This window comes from Anolis carolinensis, chromosome 4 (assembly GCF_035594765.1).
Source record: "Anolis carolinensis isolate JA03-04 chromosome 4, rAnoCar3.1.pri, whole genome shotgun sequence".
Lineage (NCBI taxonomy): Eukaryota > Metazoa > Chordata > Lepidosauria > Squamata > Dactyloidae > Anolis > Anolis carolinensis.
The window spans coordinates 130,197,106-130,217,810 of NC_085844.1; the positions used below are offsets into that span (position 1 = coordinate 130,197,106).

The following is a 20,705-nucleotide window of genomic DNA, read 5'->3' on the forward strand; positions in this document are numbered from 1 at the left end:
TCGCGCCGGAGGACTGAGAGGCGCCGGCAAACACTTCCGCTTTCCCGGTGGCTGCGGATGCTCGGTGGAATGACGTCACAAGAGACCGAACGTTCTCTGTGTTGTCGAACGTTCTTTGCTTTGGGTTGCTGAGTTTTCCGGGCTGTGTGGCAATGTTCCAGAAGCATTCTTTCCTGACGTTTTGCCCACATCTATGGCCGGCATCCTCAGAGATTGTGAGGTCTGTTGGAAACCAGGTGAGGTTTATATATCTGTGGAAGGTCCAGGGTGTGGGAAAGAACTCTTGCCTGTTTGAGGCAAGTGTGAATGTTGCAATTTGCCACCTTGATCAGCGTTGAATATTTTTTTTCGTGTCAGGAGCGATTTGAGAAACTGCATTGAATAGCCTTGAAGCTTCAAAGCCTGGCTGATTCCTGCTTGGGAGAATAGTTTGTTGGGAGGTGTTAGCTGGCCCTGATTGTTTCCTGCCCGGACTTCCTGTTTTCTGAGTGTTGTTCTTTATTTACTGTGGAGCTCATCACACTAAAGCTTGGATCCACTTTAAATCCACTTCAATAATAATAATAGGTAAAGGGTAAAGGCTTTCCCCTGACGTTAAGTCCAGTCGTGACTGACTCTGGGGGTTGGTGCTCATCTCCATTTCTAAGCTGAAGAGCCAGCGTTGTCCGAAAACACCTGCAAGGTTATGTGGCCGGCATGACTGCATGGAGTGCCGTAATAAAAATAATAATACTACTTTATTTTTCTATGCCGCCACCATCTCCCCAAAGGGACTCGGGGCGGCTAACATGGGGCCAAACCCAACACAGAAACAAAGTACAGTAGAGTCTCACTTATCCAACATAAACGGACCGGCAGAATGTTGGATAAGCAAATATGTTGGATAATAAGGAGGGATTAAGAGAAAGCCTATTAAACATCAAATTAGGTCATTATTTTACAAATTAAGCACCAAAACATCATGTTATACATGTTTTTTTGACAGAAAAAGTAGTTCAATACACAGTAATGCTATGTAGTACTGTATTTACAAATTTAGCACCAAAATATCACGATGTATTGAAAACATTGACTTCAAAAATGCGTTGGATAATCCAGAGCGTTGCATAAGCGAGTGTTGAATAAGTGAGACTCTATTGTATAACAATTTAAAACACATATCAATAACTAAAAACAATGGTACAACAATCAAGTAAAATAATTAAAACACAGCATACAATAAAACATAAAATGACCAAGCAAAATGAGGTAATGATACAAACATCAACCACTATGGATAAAAAGGGGTCGAGCATAAGAAAATACACAATTTCAAGGGCTTTTGATAAAGTGCATGGATTTTAGGGAGTGGGCTTTAAACAGCTCAGCCAGACAGGTCCCGGGCCTCACCAAACTACAAACCCTGAATTTAAAGTGGATTCATGCTCTAGTGTGATGAGGCACACAGTGACATACTCATGACTTTACTGGGTTTTTTTTTCTCATTTTCATAGTTTCTGTTGAAATTGTCCCCATGCTTGTGAATTTCACTGGCTTCTCTGTGTAGTCTGACATGGTGCTTGTTAGAGTGGTCCAGCATTTCTGTGTTCTCAAATAATATTCATCATTGTTTCATCAAGTGCTCTGCTATGGCTGATTTCTCTGGTTGAATCAATCTGCAGTGCCTTTCATGTTCCTTGATTCATGAGGAAACACAAACTATCTACAGACCCACTAAGAAAATCCAAAAGATGCTACATTTAGCAAAGGACAAGAGGAGGAGTCTACGGTATCCCATGCAGCTGTGGACAAGTCTACATAGGGACCACCAAACGCAGCATCCTAACACGAATCAAGGAACATGAGAGGCACTGCAGACTTACTCAACCAGAGAAATCAGCCATAGCAGAGCACTTGATGAACCAACATGGACACACAATATTATTTGAGAATACAGAAATGCTGGACCATTCCAACAACTACCATGTCAGACTACACAGTGAAGCCACTGAAATCCACAAGCAGGTGGACATTTTCAACAGAGAGGAGGAAACTATGAAAGTGAAAATCTGGCTACCAGTATTAAAAACTCTAAGATCAGGACAGTGAATAAAGAACAACACTTAAAAGCAGGAGATTTCCAGACATGAAACAATCAGGACCAGCTAACACCTCCCAAGAAAGGATTCCCCAGGTAGGAATCAGCTAGGCCTTGAAGCTGCAAGGCTTTTCAGTGCTAATCAAGGTGGTCTATTGCAACATTCACACTTGTCTCCAACAGACAAGAGTTTCTCCCACCCTGGACCTTCCACAGATATATAAACCTCCCTTGCCTAGATTCCAACAGACCTCACAACTTCTGAGGATGCCTATCATAGATGTGGGTGAAACGTGAGAAAGGAATGCTTCTGAAACATGGCCATACAGCCCGGAAAACTCACAGCAACCCAGTGATTTTGGCCATGAAAGCATTCAACGACACGTTCTCCACTTTCTCTTTGGAGGAGGATTGCCACAAGAGAATACTTCTGGAACGTGGCCATACAGCCCGGAAAACATACAACAATCCTGTGATCCCAGCCATGAAAGCCTTCAACAACAGATTGCTACGGTCTTCCTTAGATGCTTTCCTTTGCAGATGAGAATCAAGGCAAATCTGGCATTGCCCAGGATGAGCTCCCAGCAACTTTTCTCTGTACAAGGTGTTGCAACCCAGTCCTGCATCTATTTGAGGATTGCTGCATTGCTCCTGTCCTTTTAATGCAGGCATGGGCAAACTTTGCTCCTCCAAGTGTTTTGGACTTCAACTCCCACAATTTCTAACAGCTGGTAAAATGGCTGGGGTTTCTGGGAGTTGAAGTCCAAAACACCTGGAGGATGTCTGTCCATGCCTGATTTCATGGATGTGTAGAAGCCAGGATTTCAATAGGTGTTGCTGGTCATCCAACCAGAAAACAAGCCAGATCTCCACTTCTACACAGTGGCCTTGCATAGGCCACATCTCAAGAGTATTAACAAGGATAATAGACTTATTTATGTGAAAGGATGCCATAAGTGAAAGGATATAATAAGGAAAGGAGAGTAGGTATATTTTCTGCTGCTCTGGATACTAGATCTCAAAGCAATGGGTTCCAATGACAGGAGAGGAGATTCCACCTGAACATTAGGAAGAAGTTCCTGACTGCAAGAGCTGTTCATTTGTGGAACTCTGGTTCGGAGTCTGGTGGAAGGCAAATTGGACTCAACCCCCCCCCCCCCCACACACACACACACATTCCTAGAATCATAGAATAGTAGAGTTGGAAGAGACCTCATGGGCCATCTAGTCCAACCCCCTGCCAAGAAGCAGGAAATCGCATTCAAAGCACCCCCGACAGATGGCCATCCAGCCTCTGCTTAAAAGCCTCCAAGGAAGGAGCCTCCACCACACTCCGGGGCAGAGAGTTCCACTGCCGAACAGCTCTCACAGGAAGTTATTCCTGATGTTCAGGTGGAATCTCCTTTCCTGTAGTTTGAAGCCATTGTTCCGCGTCCCAGTCTCCAGGGCAGCAGGAAACAAGCTTGCTCCCTCCTCCCTATGACTTCCCCTCACATATTTGTACATGACTATCATGTCTCCTCTCAGCCTTCTCTTCTGCAGGCTAAACATGCCCAGTTCTTTAAGTCGCTCCTCATAGGGCTTGTTCTCCAGACCTTTGATCATTTTAGTTGCCCTCCTCTGGACACATTCCAGCTTGTCAACATCTCCCTTCAACTGCGGTGCTCAGAATTGGATGCAGTATTCCAGGTGTGGTCTGACCAAGGCAGAATAGAGGGGGAGCATGACTTCCCTGGATCTAGACGCTATTCCCCTATTGATGCAGGCCAAAATCCCATTGGCTTTCTTAGCAGCCGCATCACACTGCTGGCTCATGTTTAACTTGTTGTCCACAAGGACTCCAAGATCTTTTTCACATGTACTGCTGTCTAGCCAGGCGTCCCCCATTCTGTATCCTTGCATTCCATTTTTTTCTGCCGAAGTGAAGTATCTTGCATTTGTCCTTGTTGAACTTCAATTCGTTAGTTCTCTGGAGCAGCAGAAAACAAGCTTGCTAGTACAGTAGAGTCTCACTTATCCAACATAAACGGGCCGGCAGAATGTTGGATAAGCGAATATGTTGGATAATAAGGAGGGATTAAGGAAAAGCCTATTAAACATCAAATTAGGTTATGATTTTACAAATGAAGCACCAAAACATCATGTTAGACAACAAATTTGACAGAAAAAGTAGTTCAATATGCAGTAATGTTATGTTGTAATTACTGTATTTACAAATTTAGCACCAAAATATCACAATATATTGAAAACATTGACTACAGAAATGCGTTGGATAATCCAGAACGTTGGATAAGCGAGTGTTGGATAAGTGAGACTCTACTGTAATTCTATATGACATTCTTTCCAATATTTCAACATGGCTCTTAACCACCTCTCCAAGCTAAACATAACCAGCTCCCTAAGCCATTCTTCATAGTGATGTATTTTCAGATATTTTACAATTTTGTTTGCCCTTCTCTAGACACACTCTGGGTTGTCAAAATCCTATTTGAAATATGGTGCCCAGAACTGAATTCTCAAATAGATGCAAGACTGGGTTGCAACACCTTATACAGAGAAAAAGAGATCCTTGGAGCTCATCCTAGGCAAAGTGATTTGCCTTGATTCCCATCTGCAAAGGAAACTAAGGAAGTCCATGGCCATCCTCCTCCAAAGAGAAAATAGAGAACATGTTGTTGAAGGCTTTTATGGCCAGAATCACTGGGTTACTGTGAGTTTTTCAGGCTGTATGGCCATGTTCCAGAAGCATTCTCTTCTGATATAACAGGTGAGGTCTGACCAAAGCAGGACAGAGTAGTTCTGTTACTTCCTTTGATCTAGATCAGGCCTGCACAACCTGCAGTCCTCCAGCTGTTTTGGGCTTCAGCTCCCCAAATTTCTGGCCATTGGAAAAGCTGCCTAGGGATTCTGGGAGTTGGAGACCTAAACACCTGGAGGGCCGCAGATTGCGCAAGCCTGTTCTAGGTATTATGCTCCTATTGATGCAGTCTTGGATTCTTTAGTCGCTACATCACATGGTCGGCTCATGTGCAGCTTGTGGTCCGCTTTTTTTTCGTGTCAGGAGTGATTTGAGAAACTGCAAGTCGCTTCTGGTGTGAGAGAATTGGCCGTCTGCAAGGGCGTTGCCCAGGGGACGCCTGGATGTTTTTGATGTTTTTATCATACTTGTGGGAGGCTTCTCTCATGTCCCCGCACAGAGCTGGAGCTGATAGAGGGAGCTCATCCACGCTGTCCTGGGGTTGGATTCAAATTGGCAACCTTCAAGTCAGCAACCCAACCTTCAAGTAATCAGTCCTTCTAGCACAAAGATTTAACCCACTGCATTACCAGGGGCTCCCGTGCTCCACTAAGACTTCTAGATCCCTTTCACATCTACTAATGTCAAACCAGCTGTCACTCATTCTATATTTCTGCATTCCATTTTTTTCTGCCAAAGTGTAGTACCTTGCATTTCTCCCTGTTGAAATTCCTTTTGCAGGTTTTGGCCAGTTATCTAATCTGTTAGGGTCACTTTGAATTCTCATCCTACCTAATTTAGTGATATCTGCAATTTGATAAGCATATCTTTCATCATCTAAGTAATTAATAAAAAAGTTAAATACTAAGTACTGGGCTCAAGACAGAACCCTGTGGCATCCCACCATTTACTTCTCATGGGCTGCCAGTAGTGACTTCTCTTTCAGAATGAAGGGGAGACATTTGGTTGTTCAAGTCACCTAACAGTAATATTATTTAACCCATAGTCTAAGCTTTTTTTCAAGAATTCCACATAGGAGCTAGTGAAAGGCCTTACTAAAATTGAAATATGTGACTCCAGAGCATTCTACTAGGTTTGTAATTCTATCAAAAAAGACCACTCTTCTTCAAGGACATTATCCAAACTTAAAGTAAACTTTATTTTTTAAAAAAAGATAAACATTTTCACAAGTCAAGTTAATACACCTAAGGAGCCTGGGGATTTAATACTACGGGACTATATATTTAGTTTTTAATAATAATAAAATTAAATTAACATAACGCATCATACTATAACAGTGTAACTTTTCAGTTAGTAGTTTCCAACATCTGATAGAAACTGTACAACAGACAAATGTGGGTAAGAGTAACTAAATGATCAACATTTCTGTAGAACAGTGTTTCTGAACCTGTGGGTCCCCAGATGTTTTGGCTTTTGACTCCCAGAAATCCTAAAAGGTGGTAAATTGGGATTTCTGGGAGTTGTAGGGCTAAACACCTGGTGACCCACAGGTTGGGAAACACTGCTTTAGAATAATAAATACTAAAGGGAGTTTATCACATAGGTAAGTTTAAAACAGTAGTATTATGCATTACTAAGGAAAAATCTTAATTTAACTACAGATATAAGACGTTTAATACAGCAGCCTCCGAAGCTGTAACAGTAGGGATTTATCGTGTTCCATAGTTGTAACAGAAAGGATCATCTGGTCGATAACCATATGCAGTGGTCGGGCGACTTGGGATACCCACAGGCTGGCCAGATCCATCCATTGCAACACTATGTAGAAAAGAATACAAAGGTGAGTTGACATTTGTAAAATGGGCATCATCCAAGATGATGTTTAGCTGCTTCAGGATCCCCCCCCCCCCCCAAATGTGAAAGGGATCCCAGGAGATCCATGGGCAGATTCTCAAAGAACAAGATACCTCCTGCCCTGGGTATGTGGCCTGAAGAAGTCTAGACTATTTTAATTTGGGTCCCTTTGTACTTCCAAGTTGTGCAGGCCAGACCTACACAGACCATATAATGCAGCTTGAAGCTGGTCTGAAAGTGGGGTGTCTACAAAACGCACACTCTTAACTGTGTGCTGTGGCATATATCAAACCAAATACTGCACATTAAAAAACCCACAAGAAAGCCCAAAATAAGATTTAAAAACTTGTTGCAGCCAAGCAGAGTATACCGCATTCAGGGCTCAAAACCAGGATAGGAAATTATGGAGTACTTATCAGGACACTGCCAACGCTGAAGCACTTGAAAAAATGCTGAAACCAAACTAGCCGGAGAGTAAATAAGTACTATCTCAGAAGGGAAATCTCATAATTCGAATGGGGAATCTTGCTTTCCATCCCTTTTTCTAATTTCCTGTGACCGGCCATGGTCCAGGACTGATTTCAAAGATAAAAGTACAATTTTATTGTATCTATTTTGCTTTTACTTTGCTGTTTATGAAAAACACTGAAAGATACTATCATTGCTATCCCTGATTCAAACTAGAATCAGAATTAAGCAGAGCCTCTAATAAAATCCAAGTAAATCTTAGGAGTCACAAAATAGATTAGCTAGATTGAACAGACTGAACAAGGAAAAGGAGTAATAGTATAGCATATTGACCAAGGAAAACAACTGACACCAAGGGACAAAATGACAATAACAACAACAATAACAGAATCAAAGGGAAAAAGTAAGTGGATCCCCATAAGCATGTTTAAATATGAAAAAAAAAATCATTCAATACCATGTTATCTTAGCTTCTGAAGACATCTTAATTTTGTTACTTTAATTATGTAAGATAGATATCAGTGTTTTTCTATTATTATGTCAAAAGAGAATCACATGTCACTCAGAGCAACATATCTGTCAGTCCAGGAAGTCTGAGAGGTAGCCGTCTACAACTTCTTGAAGTGATAGGACACCTTAAGTACTTCAGGAAATATGGTTGCTACCTCCCACACTTCTGGACTGGGTAGTTGTTGGAGAAGGAAAAGCATGGGACCAATATAAGTAAGTTAACACTCTGCACACTAACAACAACAGTACTCAGTGTATTAAAAAAAACTTTTAGCAGTTCCATTCCATTATCCCTAACTGCGCAGGAATTATAATGACGCAAGTTAAAGTGTTGCCTCTAAGTTTTGTCCAAAATGCTCACCTTCTTCAGATCTGTCTAAAAGGCATCTATATTAGAACCAACACAGAAGATTCCAAACTACACTGCAAATACCAGGATTCTGCTACAAAGTTATAAGCATCACAAGCCATGTGATTCCTCACTGTGCCTATAACCTCAAACCCATTTGCAGATGTCAGGAATCCAGGAGCTGTAGTTGTGCAGAACAAATTACATTTCACATTCAAGGATTCTAGGTTCTAGTCCAGGAAAGCATCCACACTTAGGCATACCTGATTCAATAATGATGAATATTTATTGCTCCAATACTTTACCATGCTGGCCCTTTTAGGGTGTTCTATTTGCATATCTTGTGAGCTCTTAGCAAATCCTGATACCAACCAGTACAGCAGGATATGTGCCAAATCCTTCGCCCTCTAATAATTTAGAATGCAAGTTTAGAACTGTGTCCTGAGACTAGGTTTGGACAGGTATAAAACAAAGCAGCAAAATAATACAACTAACCTTTTTAAGAATCAGTTTACCTGCTAGGGAAAGAATGCTGACCCACAAGATCTCCATTCTGAAGGTGATAGTCACTGTAAAAATCAGGACTCACTACGCCATCATGTGTTAGCAGCCCATCTGTCAAAATAGAAAAGGATACAACAAACAATTAATTAATTAGTTTTCTTTCATGAATCTTACATACCCAATGTTCACCAGCAAATCCTGTTGGTTTTATATCCTGGAAGTTATTTTTCAGAAAAACACCTGCCACCGAGAACCAGAAAAACTTTGTTAGGGGCATCAGTGCTCAAGTGATTGCTGCTCTTGATAGAAGAGGAAATAAATAATCTTCTAGGTCCTTATGGTGACTCTGTTAAGAAGAACCATATGCAATTTTATAAAATATGTATTCAGCTTTAAATGCACACTTAATAAGCAAATGAGCTACAAGCCTCCTTTGTATGGGGAATAGAATATTTGGGTCAAACATTACTAGAACACTGAGTGCAATGCAGATTTAAGTGCAATGGGAAATAGATGCTTGCTCCAACTTACCAGCATTGTAATAAAGATCAGGCCTCTCTAAAATGTCACCTTCATGGATGTAGGGCTCAATAGGTTCATCCCCATACAGATACTGCTCATTTTCATCCAACTGCCGACTTTCAACCATTTCTAGCCACTGGGAGTTGTGCCACCGGAATTTTTCACTCTGGATTTTCTTAGCCCACTCCTCATCATACTCCTATATAAGTACATTTAGAAATGTCAATGCTAAGATTTCAAAGCAACCCTTTGATTGTGAAAGGGAACCTAACTACTACATTGCAGAAAAGGAGATGAGTGTATTTTAGGTATGAAACTGAAAGAAATCAAAATATGCGCTCTTTCACTTTTCATGATCTTGAGTGATTGCAAGGCATGTCTAATCAGAAGTAATCCATATTGCAGGGCATGAGTATCAGCTCTATTCTGAAGCTAAAGCAAATTGGAATGTTTCATTAATAAATTGCAGTGGTTTGAGTATTAGACTACATCAGGAGTTCCCAAACAAAGAATCATGGGTCGGATGCAGCCCTCCAAGGTCATTTACCTGACCTCTACCCTAAACTTTAGATTTAGGGTCGCCTTAAATCTGAATTGACTTGAAGACACACAACAACAACAATAATCCTAATTAATTTGGCTATCTCATCAGCTAAAAGTATGCTCACGCTTGAAATACTGGTAAGTTTATGTTGGTTAAAATTGTTATTCACCTTAAATATTGTAGCATTCTTTTGTGTTTTTTGCACTACAAATAAGATATGTGTAATGTGCATAGAAATTTGTTCACCCCCCCCCAAAAAAAACCCCTATAGAACTGCCCCGCTAACAGTCTGAGGGACCTTGAACTCGTCCTCTGCTTAAAAAGTCTGAGGAGCCCTTAGACTATACCTTTGGAGGCCTGAGTTCAAATCCCTGCTCAGTCACAGAAACCTCTTTGGTGTCCTTGGACATGTTACATTCTTTCCACCTCAGAGGATGTCAAAGGCAGACATCCTCTGAACAAATCTTGCCACCCCCCCCCCCCCCAATGTATGCCTTAGTTTCAAGACAAATGTCATCCAGCACAACTAAATAAGCATCTACATCAACCTAAATCAACTGAATTAGCTCAATGCTTTGAAGAACTAAGGTCAATAAGAAATGACTTTTCTGCAGAGTTGAAAAAAATATGCAACTCCTTGGACAACCTGACTGCAGAGCTAAACTAAGTGAGAGAAGAAAATGATCAAAGTCCAAGGAATCCTAGAACAGCAGAGGGAAGATATCAGGACTAAAATGCCTGAAGCTTTAAATAATATTTTGAAATCTCATATAAAGGTTTCAGCAGTGAGGTTGATATGACCTACCGAAAAGATTTAATACATGACCAGATACCTAAATTTGCCAAGAGAATTGGTGGTCAGTATTGTAAGATTCCATGTTCACAATTTGACTTTAACACAACAGCACTAGAATAAGCAGACAATTGACAACCAACAGATATTGTTCAAAGATGTCCCTCCTATTATTCTGAAGAAAAGATTACACTTTTTTGACAGGCAAAAGAAATCCCATTTAGAGAGAGAAATGGAAAAGAATATTTCTTAGATTCAACCAAAAGAGATTCAGATTAAATGCATTGTAAAAAGCAACAGAATACAGGCAATCCCCAGGTTACAAACATCCGAGTTACATCATTGTTATGAACATGGGTGTGACAACAGGAAGTAAGAGAATCCTACCCTCCAGAAAGGAAATTCACTCCTGGAAGTTATCAAGGGAAAGGGTATCGCAACTTAAGTTTCTTTAGAGAAGAGGGTCTTCTCTGTGCCCCCCCCCCCAGAACTCTCCCCCCAGGGAAATCAGGCTGGCACCTACCTTGTCCATCTTCCACAAAGAGCTAAAAACATGGATGTTCCACTGTGCTTTTGATTAGACAGTTACCCAGAAAACCTTGGCCCCAGCTATGATTCAAAATCTAGTCCTTGCATTCTACTACTATTTCCTACTCAGAATTATAGTGCTCTACTTATATTGCCCTCTATCCCTATTTTTTCCCATCTGACATTTGGACTTTATCCATCAGCCCTGTCTTCACAACTGATTTTCACTATCCTGCCCGCTGAGCCCAGAAACTGTTTACTATTTTAAGTCACTGGTTCTTCTTGATGGCTATTTTATACTGTGTTATATTGTTGTTTGTTTCATATTGTTTTATGATGCTGTTATTTGAATTTTAATGTGTTACATTTTAACTATGTCGTTGGGCTTCCCCATGTAAGCCGCCTCGAGTCTCTTCGGGGAGATGGAGGCAGGATACAAAAATAAAGTTGTTGTCGTTGTTGTCGTCATCAACATCATCATCACAGTGGTTCTCAACCTGTGGGTCCCCAGGTGTTTTGGCCTACAACTCCCAGGAATCCCAGACAGTTTACCAGCTGTCAGGATTTCTGGGAGTTGAAGGCCAAAACATCTGGGGATCCAAAGGCTGAGAAACACTGCTTTAGCACCAACCCTTGTTCCATAACAAGCCAATTTTTTCAAAATCCAATTCTCAGAGACAGAAAGTGAGGTGAAATCTTCTGAACAGGGGTACAGATAGCAAAACAAACACCATAACATAGCCACTAGGACAGAAGATGAGCGAGCAAGGAGGGAAAGGCCTAGCTCAAAAATAGCAACTTGTCTTCCACCTCCTGTTTTTTTTTTTTCGTGTCAGGAGCAACCTGAGTCGCTTCTGGTGTAAGAGAATTGGCCATCTGCAAGGACGTTGCCCAGGGGACGCCCAGATGTTTTGATGTTTTTACCATCCTTGTGGGAAGCTTCTCTCATGTCCCCGCATGGAGCTGGAGCTGATAGAGGGAGCTCATCCGTGCTCTCCCCGGGTGGGATTCGAACCTGGCAGCATTCAGGTCACCTCCTGCGGTGCTGCCAATGCAACAGTCCACTTTCATCCCCGATCCAGCTCTGCAACCACAACTAAGCCAGACAAAAGGGTCTACACAAATTATGGCCAGGGATCCCGTGGAGTGATCTAGCACACATGCAGATCCAACCTCAAAGAGAGCAGAAAGAGGGCCAGAGGAGAGTAGCCAAGGCTTATAAAACCTCTGGCTGTGCCCTCCCTATGTGACCTGCCTCAGCAAGCACACACACCAGGCAGGCCTCTATCCAAGAAGGTGGTCAAAGGTGCTCCTCACCCACAGCACCCACAGCTGGCATTGCCTCTCCTGACGTGCGACGGGTTGCTGCTAACTGTGAGAGAAATAAGGTCGAACATTGTGAAAGTCACCCACTACATGACTATCAGCCTCCTCCCACCAGACTCAAATCAAGGATGGGCTTCATGAGAACCACCACTCCTCTTGATGTTCCTCCAGCAAGAGCAAGAGTGTCCCTCTGGGCAGCTAAAGCAGGCAATCCCAACTGGATGGCCCCCCATGAGGATCTTCCTCCAGGGGCAAACCAAGAATGGGCAATCTGGAAGTCCCTAAACAGACTCAGAAGCGGAGTGGGCAGATCTAAAGACAACTTGGCAAGGTGGCACTACCTGGAGGAATCCTTCACCTTGTGTGACTGTGGAGCAGAACAAACAACTCCGCATATGTATGCTTGCCCACAGTGCCCTGCCTCATGCATGGAGGAGTTGTTCAAAGCCACGGACAATGCGGTCGCTGTTGCCCGCTTTTGGTCTAAAACTATTTAGCTGCTTGTGATTTCCTTTATTTCATCATTTTTAAATGTATTTATTATGCAATGCTTTTGACACAAAATAAAACCCACAGCTCGGCGTCTCTTTCAAATGTGTTAATTATTTGAAGTTGTTGATAAATTATAATACAGTGGACAATGTTTAAAAATTAAATAATGTAGCAAAAATTACATGATAAAAGTTCAAGACTTTTCAAATGTGAATCAATGAGAAAACTAGAACTAGTAAATTACATCAAAATCTCTTTGCAATGTAATAAAAAATACTATTAATATATTTTCAAGTGCGATATGCCAAGTCACAGTAACATCTTCAAATTTTCAAACAATCAATCAGTATCACATACCGCTATTATATCCAGTGTGTTGTCACAGACTTTACGGATCTCAGCATTTTTATCATGCATCAAGTCTATAAGATATGCTGGAGCCTCTAGAAAGACATAGTTAAGGATGTAAAGCAATTTTTGAACATCTTCAGATACTAATCTGTACAGTTTTGCTAGAAAAGATATAGAGGGAGGTTAAAGAAGAAAATGTATACATTTATATCAATGATTCATGAAGACATAGTAAGGTTAAGTGTGAGGTAAACTGTAATTTAATCAGGTGCTAGTGAGACAATTTTAATAGGGGAAGCAAAATCTTGCTATAGATGAGGTTTCTGGAAAAATAAGAAGGAAGATTTAGACCGGAAAAGGATACGAGTCTCCTTGATTATTACATCTCTTGTGGCTTGATGAAAGACCATTTGGTAAAATACATAAATGATTTGGCACACAAACTCATCATCTTCTTGTTGAGCTATGTAGAAAGAAAAAGAAAAGCTCTCATCAAAATTTAAAGTTCCAGTTACAAGCACACAGACACAAATTTATTTATTTTATCGATTTACTATATTTCTACCCTGCCTTTCTGCCCATGCCACTACTTAGGGTCATAGATGATGTTGATTATGAGTTTGATTCAAAAACATTTTAGTTCACATGACAAGCTGGAATGAATCTGGAGGAGGGCAACCAAAATCATAAAAACCATGGCCTATGAGGAGCAATATAGGGAGATGGGTAGGCTTAACTCGAAGAACAGAAAATCAAGAGGTGACATGAGACTTATGTTTTCAATATTTGAAAAAAATGCCATATTGTAAATAGAGAAGGCTTGCTTTCCATTATTCCAGAAACTAGGAAGAAGACAAGAAAAGAAATGCCCCTTAAAGATTAAGAAAAATTTCCTGACAGTAAGAGATTTTTGATTGTGGAATATGCTGCTTCAGAATGCGGAGTTTCCTTCTGAATGGGAGATGGAGGCAAGGTATAAATAAAGGATTATTATTATTATTATTATTATTATTATTATTATTATTATTATTATTATTATTTCTTGTATGGCAGAAGGTTGGGCAGGATTGCACTTGCGGTCTCTATGATTCTATGGTATGATTTTATAAAAAGTAGAATGGTAAAGGTTTTCCCTTGACATTAAGTCTAGTCGTGTCCGACTCTGGGGGTTGCTGCTCATCTTCATTTCTAAAGTGAAGAGCCGGCGTTGTCCATAGACGCCTTCTAGGTCATGTGGCTGGCATGACTACATGGAGTGCCGTTACCTTCCTGCCGGAGTGGTACCTATTGATCTACTCACATTTGCATGTTTTCAAACTGCTAGGCTGGCAGAAGCTGGGGCTAATAGCGGGAGCTCACTTCGCTCACTGGATTCGAACTGTCGACCTTTCGGACAGCAAGTTCAGCAGCTCAGTGGTTTAATCCGCTGTGCCACCAAGGGCTCGCCTTAGACATTCCTAAATTTTAAATATTACTGCATGTATGATTTCCTGGCATGATTTGTTCAGAGGGATTTGCCTTTGTCTTCTTCTGAGGCTGTGAGAATGTGAGTTGCCCTAGATCACCCACAGGCCAAGTGGAGACTCAAATCCTGGCCTTCAGAGTTTTAGTCCACCACTCAAACCACTACACCATGGTCTCCCATCTTACATTCCACCCAAAAACAGAAATATCATAACTCTTTTGAAAGCTTACACGACATCACAGATACCTACCATTTAACAGTTCAATAAGTGCTGGAATAATTCCAGACTTAGCCAACAGTGCTGCACATGAGTCATCCATAGATACAGTTCCAATCATGATTACCACTTCCAAGACGAGGTCATCTTCTGCAGAACCTAATAAATTTGAATGAAAGTATTACATTGCTGAAACCCACTGGGACTAAAAAAAACCTGAAACTGGTTATATGTTATTTTAGATGATCTCCAAATTCACAACTAAAACTGAATATAGACCAATTATTATACCCACCACTGTGTGGTACAGTAACAGTATCTTGGAAGACGGATGAACTAACAATACACACCTGGCTTTAGTTTATCTTTGAGGTATTGTACCATTTTATATTCTTTCAGCACAAGTTCCCAATCCAAATCAGGCAGGGTCAAATTTGCCAGTGTTCCTAAGCATTCTATAACAAATTCTTCTTCATCATCATTACATATTTGAGCAGCTAGGTCACCAACATAATCCTAAACAAGTCAGGGAACAAAGCAAGCATTTAGTAGAGATACCACATACAAAAAATAAATAAAAATAAAAATAAATGAAAAGAATTTTGAAAAAATAATTTTTACTCAAGGAAAATCTTTTCTTTTATCTATTATTGAAACCTGAATATGATTTTATTGTATCAGACTAAAGATATGCACCCCAAATTTCAAACTGGCACCCTCTTGTTGCAGTAATTATTTGTTTATCAATATTAACCAGTCTTTCATCCATGTTAAACAACCAGAATAATTTTATGTCAGTATTTGGGATTTTATGTCAGTATTTGTTTGTTTACGGAGGCACTGAATGTTTGCCATTGTATGTTAGAATCCGCCCTGAGTCTCCTTGGGGAGATAGGGTGGAATACAAATAAAATTTTATTATACGCGTATTATAACACATTTTCAGATTGGGCAAACCCATACCTACTCTTTTCTTATCATATTGCAGTATCTTGAATCTGACTCTGCATCTCCTTCTTTACCAAATGAATGTTGACAGGTGTTTTTGCTATTGCTTGAACAGAAAGCCATTTAGCATGATTGGCAAAGATTGAAATAAGAACAACATTGTTGGCAGAATTTTCATTTTAATTACTGATCTCATTTCATATTTACCATAATTATCACTGAATACATTGGGATTTTGGAAGACACGTTTACTCTGAAATATTTAATTTTATGAACAACCTGGAAGCCCAGTTTTTCACTTAAAGTCTTTTGTTCCTCTTTGGCCATATTCTAAGAACATCAGTTTTTTCTTTGTTGATTTGAAAACCCAATAGTTCTCCATACTCCCTTAGGATAAAGTTCAATGTTTCACCAGTATATAGTGAGCGTTCTTTGAAAAAATCACTAATTATCAGCAAATCCTTTTAATTTAAAACCTCAGCCTTTTATATATACTTCTTTTATATCCTTTTGAGCTCCAATTGTGGATTTAATACATCTATCACCAGAGAAAAAAAAACAATGGTGAATGAGAAAATCCCTGACTGATACCTTTCCGTATTTTACAAGATTTAGTCAATTTCCTGTTAATTAAAATCTGGGCAGCTTGATTATCATAAATATGTCTAATTCATTCTTGAAGTTTCTTCTGAATTTCATTTTCTTCTAAATCCAAAAATATTAAGCTGTTTGCTTTTCATTATGGGCCTCATAGTATTTCAAAGTATTTGCAAGATGTATAGGGCACATCTATGCTGACCACTTAATATGAATGTATATGGTACTACCAGGAATGATTTGGCTTCCTAGACCATGGTCTGAAGGTTGAAGTTTGGATTCTAGAAAGGGATGGATATCTCACAAACACTGGCAGGCACATTTTTGCTAAGAACCTCATTAATCTGATAGAGGGCTTTAAAGTGAGTTAAATTGAGCATTCGGATAGGCAGGAGTGTATCAGGATAGAATAACTAAACTGTTATAAAATAACTGAACAAAAAGTACAAGAACTCAACAAAGAGAAGGGGAAAAGTAACTAGAGGGGACAGTCCAAGGTCTTCTGTGTTTCTACACTAATGCACAAAGCATGTGAAATCAACAAGATGAACCTGAACTTTTAATACAGGAAAGTAAACACAATGTCATGAACATGCCACTTTATCAGGAGCACAGTTCAAAACAAATAGCAGAAAGCAGTAAGCCAGCCAAAGTCAACAGTCCAAAATTAGAAGCACAAAATCCAAACAAACCAATAGGTGTGAGCCAATGCTGAAGTTCAAAGTCCAATTATTAGCCAAAGTCAAGCTGGAGAAGTAACAGAGTTAAGTCAGGAACAAATTATAGCCAAGGTCACAATCTAAGATCAAAAATGCTGGGTGTGTGAAAAGCAGCAGAGTCAGAATTCAAGATACAGATAACAACAAGCCAAGGTCAGAATCCAGAAATCAGAAATACCATTTGTCATCAGCCAGAGATCCAAAGACAGGAGTTCTTGGAAACAAAGTCAGAGTCCAGAAGTCAAATGCCAGGAGTTCTTGAAAACTAAGCCAAAGTCTTGTAAGAAAGTTGCTTTGTGATTGGGTTGAACACCATGGCAGGTGTGGTTCTGAGAATGCCACAACAATCTCTCCCACAGTTAGGGACTACTGAGATACATTATTTTAATAAAGAACCCCTAAATTCCAGAAAACTATGGAATTAAGACATTCACAGTGAATGGATTTGCAAAGTAACATTCATGTAGGGCAAGAATATTATTTTAAATGAACTTTTTAAAGGCCTTATAGTTTTTATCGCATTTTTTCTCTGGCGTGAATTGTTTTAATACTGTACTGTAAATAGTTTAATTCTATTTTAGTATTTACTTTTTATTATACATTTTAATTATATTTATAATTTTAAATGATGAGCCACTTTCACACTTAAACTACTACTTACTACTAGTTCAAGTGATATATATGCTTTATCTTATTTCCACAGCAAGAAAGAACAAAATTACTGATGACAATACTTACAATAAAGAAAGTTTTGGTTGGTCCATCATGTTGAGAGATGTTCCTAATCATTTTCATCAATAATGGGTCCTTGAATTTCAGTGCTCTCTTCATCAACATTTTCAGTCCATTTCCTAGGGATGATTCATAACCAAAGACAGAAGGAAAATGTATCAAGCAATTATTTACAATCTATTTATATTACTCATTATTTGCTGTGCTTACACATACTCAAATAATATGGTATATTTTGCTATATTTTTCCAACATAAAATTATATTTAAAAAAGAATCCAGGGAATGCAGGAACTTTGAGACAGACAGAGTCAACTCCAAGTAAACTGATGAGAAGAAAGATTAAAGTTAGTACTATGTTTAGCAGTATCTCCAAGAAGATAGATCTATAAGCCTAAAACTTGATAATGGATACCAAGGTTTTTTTAAGGGTTTGTGTGTTAAGGTTCTTTTACATTTAACACAGATTAAAATGTAGTTACCGTATATACTCGAGTATAAGCCGACCCGAATATAAGCCGAGGCACCTAATTTCACCACAAGAAAACTGGGAAAACACTGACTCAAGTATAAGCCGAGAGATAAATTTCAGAAACAAAAATAGATACCAATAAAATTACATTAATCGAGGCATTGGTAGGTTAAATGTTTTTGAATATTTACACAAAACTCTAATTTAAGACAAGACTGTCCAACTCTGATTAAATCATTATTCTCACCTCCTCCAATGTAAATGCCCTTATATATCCTTTTAATAATAATAATAGAGTAAAATAATAAATGTAATAACAATAATAATATTGGAGTGAAATAATAAATGTATTAAAAATAATAAAAATAGAGTAACATAAATGTAATAGTAACAATAATCATAGAGTAAAATAATAAATGTAATAATACCAATAATAATAGAGAAATATAATAAATGTACCATATATACTCGAGTATAAGCCGACCAGGACCCTCACCTGAGTATAAGCCGAGGGGGGCTTTTTCAGTCCTAAAAAGGGCTGAAAAACTCGGCTTATACTCGAGTATATACAGTAATTAAATTATCACTGTAATCTGCAGTACCGTTTTAATCAAACTGGAGGCAATCTTCCTTTATCTCACCCAGATACAAAGCTGCATAAAAACCTAGAATACAGTGTTGATTTATTCAGCAATTCAGAGAACCCTGGCAAGATGGCAATGCAATCTCCCAAGGAGGAAGTTACCACCTGTGCAATCACCGGTATTGTGGTATCATTGAACTACTGGATATTTTCCTCATGGAGTGGAGAACTCAGAGGCTTTCCTAAGGTCTTCAGAGGCACAGACATTAGTTAGGGGCCAAGAAAAGGAGTTCTGCTGTAGCATGGTTGCTGTGAATTGACAATACAAACAATGCCAATTTGCCCACTTCAGATAGAGAAAATTACCTGGTGAAATTCACTCCTCTCTGCTTAATAAAGCTCCCTTTCAGATTTTCTGCTGAAGACCATGAGTAAAATAAAGTTACTGACTAGACCAGCGGTTCTCAACCTGTGGATCCTCAGATATTTTGGCCTTCAACTCCCAGGAATCCTAATAGCTGGTAAACTGGCTGGGATTTCTGGGAGTTGGAACCTGGAGACCCACAGGTTGGGAACCAGTGGACTAGACTCTAAAAGGAATGTAACAAGAGAAACTGCAGCTGTAGTCATAAGGAGACTCCACCACAAAGCTGTTTTAACAGCTGAATTTAAAAATTGCACAAAAAAAAACCCAACAAAACAACTAAAAGGTAATAAATCTTAAGAGCAGGATGACTGCTAGCAATAGCCTATGTAATACCAAAGAGTTAAAATTTTATTTATATTTACATTATCTTCAAAACCAAAACAAAGGACATTTCCCAGGCTGAAGGCATACAGGAAATAAATATTTGAATTTTTGGAAGTAAAATCCCTCCCCTCATCAGTAACAGTAACCTAAAAATATTGAAAAAAGAAAGGGTACTGCAGTTTCCCTGTGTATCCAGCCACAACAGCAAATCTTCCAACGAGGGGACTAACAAGAAATGAATACTAGAATCACTAAAGGACTCAGAAAGATTATGTCCCGGGCTGTGGCGCAGGCGGGAGAGCAAGCCAGCTGCAATTAACTGCAATGAATCACTCTGACCAGGAGGTCATGAGTTCGAGGCCCCTCGGAGCCTATGTTTGTTTGTCTTTGTTCTATGTTAAAAAGCATTGAATGTTTGCCTATATGTGTAATGTGATCCACCCTGAGTCCCCTTCGGGGTGAGAAGGGCGGAATATAAATGCTGTAAATAAATAAATAAATAAATAAATAAATAAATAAATATTGTAAAGCCACTGTGTAGCTAAGCAAAAACCAATGGATCTAACCAAATCTTTGAAACATTGAGGCTGATGAAAAAGACTTGTAAGTAGAAATGAATGAGATGCATAATTCTTGTAAAAGCTGACTGCGGAGCTAACTCAGATGAATCACAAACTTGTAAAACTGGGATCTGGGACTCAAAAACAAGCAGAAATTAAGCAAAATCAAGGTACAACAAAGAGGACATTTTAGAAGTACTGGCCCTCCCAAATGTCAAGGAATGGAAGATCATGAGAGCTCAAGAACTACCAAAACAGCAGATGGAAGTTATTTCTCTCTAAATGACTGGAGCCCTTGACAATTTTTTGGAAGCTTCATAAAAAGATTCCAGCTATGAGGTTAATAAGACCCATCAACAGGATTCCTATGTTGCTACTCGGAGAAACCCGTGCAGAGATTAACTTTCTAAAACTGTACATCAATTGAATGTGTCAAGGAAAAGATACTGAAAGATTGATAAATTTCAGACGGGAAGAACACAAAATAGAATCTAATTAATGGAAAATTGAAGAAAGATTATGAGAAAGGGTGGTGAAGATAAATTTTCTGAATTAGCTGAGATGGACAAATTGACTCGGCTGATCAAGAAGAGATTTGCCTAACTACAAGCGAGACTGGGTTTTCCTAATGATGGAGACATTTGTT

At 39.4% G+C, this 20,705-nt stretch overlaps 1 protein-coding gene across 3 annotated transcripts in view; it reads right to left on the reverse strand.

Moving 5' to 3' along the window:
• Positions 1–5,949: 5,949 nt before the first annotated feature.
• kifap3 (kinesin associated protein 3) overlaps positions 5,950–20,705 on the reverse strand; it is a 56,370-nt gene continuing 41,614 nt past the window's right edge. For 2 of the 3 annotated variants that reach the window (XM_062977792.1, XM_062977793.1), the window contains exons 13-20: positions 17,701–17,813; positions 15,049–15,214; positions 14,732–14,857; positions 13,381–13,479; positions 13,023–13,108; positions 8,992–9,181; positions 8,472–8,571; positions 5,950–6,593 (exon numbers count right to left, since the gene is read on the reverse strand). In XM_062977792.1, coding sequence (XP_062833862.1) covers positions 6,485–6,593; positions 8,472–8,571; positions 8,992–9,181; positions 13,023–13,108; positions 13,381–13,479; positions 14,732–14,857; positions 15,049–15,214; positions 17,701–17,813 — 989 coding nt within the window. In that variant the 3' untranslated portion in view covers positions 5,950–6,484. Of the gene's footprint in view, positions 6,594–8,451; positions 8,572–8,991; positions 9,182–13,022; positions 13,109–13,380; positions 13,480–14,731; positions 14,858–15,048; positions 15,215–17,700; positions 17,814–20,705 lie in introns of all 3 variants that reach the window. The other variant, XM_062977794.1, reaches the window with a different exon arrangement.